Source organism: Corylus avellana, chromosome ca6 (assembly GCF_901000735.1).
Source record: "Corylus avellana chromosome ca6, CavTom2PMs-1.0".
In the NCBI taxonomy this organism is placed as follows: domain Eukaryota; kingdom Viridiplantae; phylum Streptophyta; class Magnoliopsida; order Fagales; family Betulaceae; genus Corylus; species Corylus avellana.
Window position 1 is genome coordinate 19,776,177 of NC_081546.1, and position 6,920 is coordinate 19,783,096.

Here is a 6,920-nt window from a genome sequence, read left to right on the forward strand (position 1 = left end):
TGAGGGGATTTGCAATGAAGAATGGATGAGCCAAAGTTTTTGATATGCAAACCTGCACCATTGCCTACACCAACAGTGTTTGTTCCATTAAACGGTTGAGGATTGGTGATGTTGGAGGCCTCAGCAATGATGTGAGTGTTAGCCCCAGAATCTGCCAGCCAGTCTTGTGTTTCAAATTCTGCATTGGCTTGGGCAACCATTGCTGCTAGCTGTGGAGGTGGATGCCTGCCTTGGTAGGTGTAGTCCATTCTGTGGTAGCAATCAAGGGCACTGTGATTGCTTTTGCCACATATTTGGCATGGTGAATGAGGAGTCTGGTTGGTGGTCACATTGGAGTTAGCTTGCTGGTTTGAGTTGCCTTGGTTGAAGTTCTTGAAGGGACCAAGTTGATTGGAGGAAGGATAATCATTATTACTTCTTGGAGAGAAGCCAGTGTTGTTCTTGGCAGCAAAGTGTTGGCTGCGTGGATTGAGTCTTGTAGGAAACCTTGGCCCCTTGGAGTTGGGGGAGTTTTGATGGTTGAAGTTTGAAGGTCCTTGTTTGTTGGTGTACAAGGCAAAGCTGCCAGTTTTTGGTGTGAGAGCTTGGTGTTGCTGGCTCTGAATGAGAATCTCATGGCTCGCAACTCAGCTTGGAAGTTGGCAAAGGTCATGGTACGATCATGAACATGAAAGGAGAATGCAGCAACAAAGGAATTGTACATTGGGTTTAAACCACTGATAGTAAAGGAGATGAGATCATCATCCTCAATAGGTTTTCGTACTGCAGAGAGTTGATCAGCCCATTGTTTGGCTATGTTGAGGTACTCAGTGCATGATTTGCTCCCTTGCTACAAGCTTGTAACTGCCGCTTGAGCAGGGAGATATGAGACCTTGATTGAGAAGCACACCTTTCAGCAAGATATTTCCAAGCTTGGTGTGACGTTTTCATACCATACATCGAAGCCACCAAGGGTGGGGACAGGGAGCAGACAATCCAGCTCAGAAGATGCTGGTCTCTTTTTTGCCATAAAGTGTAGGCAAGGTTAAGGACTTGTTCAGTGCCATCACTGTTGGGGATAAGCTGATCGGGGCAGACGTCAGTGCCATCAACCATTCCCTCGAGGTCATTAGCCTTGAGGATAGGCTGGAACTAAGCAACCCAACCTAGGTAGTTAGGACTTGCCAATTTGAAGAGTTGGGAGAAGTTTGGTGTGAGAGAAAGGGGTGAGATGGTTTCAGTTGGTGGAATAGCAGAGGAGGAGATCGAAGAGCTAGAAGCAGCCATTGGTGAGTGTTGACTCTTAATGCTCTGATACCATGAAAGTTTAAGAGAAACTATTTTTGGTTTTACTTAACCAACAACAGCAAGTGTATTAAGTATTTATAGCCAGAGGCTCAAGAGTAATTACAAGGGGAAAGACTAAACAAAACTTTACAAGATTGGTAAACCATGAAACGACTAAAAAGGTAGAGAAAGGAAATTGAGGAACTCAAAGGTGTGCTGAGTTGATGGCATTGCTTGGAGGAAAATCAGCCATAACTTATGGAGTTGGATTTGTAGCAAGAAATGGGGATGACAGGCTGCTGCAGGTCAGCAAGGATAGGCTGCTGTTGTAGTTTACTGGTGTGCGCAAAAGTGGGGAGCAAGTTTCCATGAATTGGAGAAGAAAAGTTGCTGTGATGTGAAGTCATTCTAATGGCTACTGTAGGTGTCAAGATTGCATGAAAACAATGGTGTTTGTCACGTGTATTAGATGGAGTTTCTTGTTTATCCTTGGACTTCATTTGATCTTTTGGTTTACTATTAACATAAGCAAGCCCACACGTTTTTAGGTACTCCAGCAGCGAAGGGTTGTTGTTCGGCGGTGACGATCGGCAGAGGAGAGAGCGAGAGAGACTGCCGGAGAGGGAAAGACTGAGCTGAAGAACAGAAGAAGAAGAAGAAAGGAAGGGAAGAAAGGATGACGGCGTGCTGGGAGAAGAAGGGATTGAGGAAGAAAAAGAGATCGAAAAGCATCACGGGCGTGTGCCCATGAATCCATTGGTGACATGTGGGGGAATTAGACGTCGCAAATTTTGGTGACGTGCTGTCGTGGCACTTCACCAAATTAGCCTATTTTAAAATTTAAAATTCTCCAAATAAACACAATATTACAATTTTAATTAGTTAGTGATGTGTCAGCATTTGACATGTCATGATTACATTTTTATTTCATTTTTTTTGGGTTACTTTTCTCCTGCCTGAAATACTTTTCTCCCATTATTTTTTTAATGACTAGCCAAGATTTGACATGTCACTAATTTAGTGACTTGTTAAAAATTAACATGTCACTAATTTAGTGACGTGTGATTCTTCACGCATCACTAATGAAATTTTTTAAAAATAAAAAAAATTTTAAAAAAATAAAATAAAATGCATTCACACATTACTAATTAGTGACGTGTCAACAATCGCACGTCACAAATGGAATTAAAAAAAAAAATTAAAAATTAAAATTGATTCAGTGACGTGTGAACATTTGCACGTCACTAATGGATTTTTTTTTTTTTTAAATAACATAAAATTAAAAAAAAAATAGTGACGTGTCACTATTCACACATCACTAAAATAAATAAAATAGTGACGTGCGAAATTAACACGTCACTAAAGTAGTGACGTGTGAAAAAATGTTACTGTAAACACATCACTAAATCATGAGTTTTTTGTAGTTAATGCAGCTTTGATCGACAAGCAATGCCAGGACAGAAAAAATCTTTTTAATGATTTAATTAATACTTTAATATTTCTTCTAACGTTAGGATTTAAATTCTTTTTTAATAAGTAAAGTCCAAGAAATGAAATATTTAATTTCAATGGGAAGGAAATTATGAAATTAGGATTCAAACTCAAAATTTATCCAAAAAGCTTAAACTTATAAAAAAAGATAAATTTAATCTCATGAAACTCCAAAAACTAGAAAATAAAAATAGAGAATATTTGCTCTGTTCCGAGCAAAGTCTTCATCGTAACTTCTATTTCCTATGCGTTCTTATCAATTCACAAAGCAACAAACCTTACATTTTGGTAATTTTTGGAGATTCTGTAATGAGTTCCTATATATAGTTAAACTAAGCTTCATAAAAGAGCTTCAATACTCACTTTGGTGTTTCATGTTTGTGTAATCAAGTAAGATTATGGTAAATTTTAAGTGCTTTTGATATTGTATAGGGCTTTCCTATTAGTTTTAATTTATTATACAATCATTTAGTACAACTACTGACATGAAAGTTTCTAACAAATTAACAAGACTCACATCATTGTAAATTCAAGCTGAAAGCTATAATGACATATATTATGATATAGCCTAGCTTAGCCAATAAAATTTAGTTGTCTTTAATAGTAAATGCGCATATTAGCATCAAAGAATCACCTGCGATGTCTCCGTTGTAGTTGAAAGATCTGTTAGTGATCTTGGTGGGGAAGAGAAGAAAGGCTTGGGTGGGATTTGTAAGGAATCGAGGCTTCCTTCCAGCATGTTCACAACTTTACTCATTGGTGGTCGGTTTGAGGGGTCAGTTTGTATGCACCACAAACTCACTATTATCATCTTCCTTGCTCTTTCTTGATCCTCTTCATTCATAACGCCCTCCAATCCAAGTTCTTCATCTAGTTCAAGACGCTTGTAAATCCAATGTGGAAAAAATAATTCACTACTATGATCAACCCTGATATCAATATTCTTTCTCCCCCCAACCATTTCTAAAACCATCATTCCGTAGCTATAAACATCTGACTTATGAGAAACCCCCCCAATATTTCTACAAACTAGTTCTGGAGCTACATATCCTATAGTTCCTCTTGCACCCAACATGGATATGATACTCTCTTCCTTTGAGCATATTTTTGCAAGGCCAAAATCAGAAATTTTTGGGCAAAAATTCTCATCCAAAAGAATGTTATGAGGTTTTATGTCAAAATGCAAGATTCGTGTATTGCAACCTCTATGTAAGTACTCTAGTCCACGAGCAATGCCAAGTGCAATCTTGTATATAGTCTCCCATTCCAATTGACAATTAGCCTTGGAGCGATTTTCTTTGTATATGAACTTCTCGAGAGAGCCGTTAGGCATAAACTCATAGATAAGAGTTCTTTTAGAACCCTCAAAGCAAAAGCCCATAAGAGTGACAATGTTGACATGAGAGGTCCTACTAATGCTTGCAACCTCGTTAATGAATTCCTCTCCATTACCTTTTGATTCTTTCAAAACCTTCACTGCCACAAAAGAACCATCTTGTAACTTTCCCTTGTAGACACCAGCAAAGCCCCCTTCTCCTAATTTATCTCTAAAGAAGTTGGTCATTTTCTTGATATCTGAATAACTGTATCTTCTAATGGCAAGAGGTCCATTGTTCCTTAAAAAGGCCTCGATATTCTTGTGGTTTTGATTTTCCTTCTTCCAAAAACAAATAATTTTACTTGATGAGAGCTTTCTCTTGAAGCAGCAGCATATTGTAACCATTAAAACTCCAATTCCAGCCGATAAAGTGACTGTATCAAATAATAGAAAATTATGAAATTAAGTGGTGCATAAATCAAAGTAATTCAAACTAGATATTGAGGGTGTTCTAAATCTTGATAAAATCACATATTCTTGTTGTGTTACCAACTTAAAATGAAGAAGAAAATTATAAGGATGATCTAGCATCCAGTACCTCAAGCAGAATAAAAGATTTGACTTTTGATTGATAGCGAGCAATGGGCCTCTAAAGAAAATCATAAATTATGAAAATTTATCTATCACCAGCCATAGGGACCCAAAAAAAAATGTCATAAGGCGTACGACTCAATACAAGTTGAAAGATAAGGCAAAAAGTTAAAAAAATAAGAGGGTTTTACTTTTAATATAGCAGTATAATAATTCTTTTATTGCATTAAATAATACTCCAAGTTGGTGCCAATGCAGCGATTACCAAAACTAATAGTAGAACCTTATATCATTGCACAAAATAATAGTCAAGGATTTGATAAATAGCCACACCCCACGGAAGTGGTGAAAAGGGATCAAGCTGCTATTTATGTGTTGAAGAAACCACAGATCACCTCAGATGCAATAATTCATGTAAGCTATTCAAGCAAGCATCTTAACGTTAATATCAACAAGAATTTCAATTGAAGAAGTATCTTACCTAGTGCTATAATTACCTTTAGTCCTCGTTTGCTGTTAGCTGCATGTAAAGTTGTAGAGAAATATTAGTTTTAGTTGAAGTAATAAGACATTTAAGTGAAAGACAAACACAACCAAATTGACATGCTTTGCGTTATACATATGTGTGAGTGTAAAAGGATACAATCCCACATTAGAAATATGTAAGAAGTGTGAGTAGTAATTAATATAACATGATTGCGTTCAAACCCATAGGTTATAATATAAGTTTTTTTATAAAAGACTCCCCAAAGTATCAATCTTCTTAACTAACAAGTGGTATCAGAGTTGATGGAGCGAGGACAAAAGTGCGTGATGCGGGTAAAAATCACATAGCTCACAACCACACATGAGGGGGGGATCGTTGAGTAAACATGTGTAAGTGTAACAAGTGTGAGCGGTTAATATAACATGGTGAAGTCAGAACCCTTAGGCTTAGGCTTTTGGATTGAGTCACGTCTCAACATACTACATTATTGTTTCACTAAAAGACTCTCAGTCTCATATACCAATCTCCTTAATCGTTCGAAATCTCAATAGTATTTAACAAAGGTCTGTGAAGATAACTCCACATATATCTCAAAAAGATTCATAATAAGAAAGTTAATTCTATTTCAAATAACCTTAAGGGAGCTGAATTTAAATCAACTAAAACTAGTGCTGGCATTGTATATCATTTAACTAAAAGACGAATACGTAAGATGTGTGAGTAATTAATATAGCATGATTGCGTCCAAACACATAGTCCTAAACTTTTGCGTTGAGTGCTGTCTCAACATGCTATAATATGGGTTTCTAAAAAGAGACTCCTCAAAATATTATCTCCTTAATAAGTGGTATCAGAGCTGATGGAACAAGGACAAAAGTGTGTGACGTGGGCAAAACCGACATAGCTTACAACCACAGGAGGAGGAGATTGTTGAGTATACATGTGTGAATATAACATTGAAAAGACGTAAGAAGTGTAAGTGGTTAATATAGCATAGTTGAGTCCAAACTCATAAGGTAAAGCTTTTGGGTTGAGTGCTATCTCAACATACTATATTATTGGCTCACTAAAATACTGTCAAAAATATGAATGTCCTTAATAGTTCGAAAACTCAATAGTGTTTAACAAAGATCTGTGAAGGTAACTCCACATCTATCTGAGAGACGAAAGTTAATTCTACTCCAAATAACCTAATTAAAGGGAGCTGAATGTAAATCAACTAAAACTAGTGCTAGTATTGTGCAACATTCTCAAGTAGTAGCGTTCTCTTAGCAATCAAAAGACAAAGGCAATGCTACTTGAGAATGCTAAGTAGCATTTCTTTGGTTGTTTAGTAAAAGACATTTATTTAAAAATAATAATAATAATAATAATAATAAAGAGAGAAAAAGAAAATATAGCGCCAATTTATACTTTATGACTAGATTAAATTTTCTTAATATATAAGGTGAAGAAAAGACTGACGACTTAACAATGGGCCCGAATAACATACTATTTTCGAAAATTCACAATCTCATATTATTCTTCTTTTTTTTTTTAATTCGACAATCCATTGGCACATTTCTTTGTTTGCTCTTATGAGAGGAGACTGAAATGATAAGATATATAGAATTTGTTTCTTAAGATAATTTAACATAATTTTATGGAACAAGTATTTAGGGAGTGTTTGACAAACCCTTCTCCACCATTTTTCCTTTGTTGTTGTAGCCGACATCAGGGACGAAGCCAAAGATTCTAATGGGGAGAGGCCAAAAAAATTATATATGA

The 6,920-nt window shown here is 36.3% G+C and overlaps 1 protein-coding gene across 1 annotated transcript in view; it reads right to left on the reverse strand.

Moving 5' to 3' along the window:
* The window catches only part of LOC132185300 (PR5-like receptor kinase), a 15,309-nt gene that overhangs the window by 7,606 nt on the left and 783 nt on the right, over positions 1-6,920 (reverse strand). The window contains exons 2-3 of the mRNA XM_059599093.1: positions 5,148-5,186; positions 3,392-4,509 (exon numbers count right to left, since the gene is read on the reverse strand). Coding sequence (XP_059455076.1) covers positions 3,392-4,509; positions 5,148-5,186 — 1,157 coding nt within the window. The remainder of the gene's footprint in view (positions 1-3,391; positions 4,510-5,147; positions 5,187-6,920) is intronic.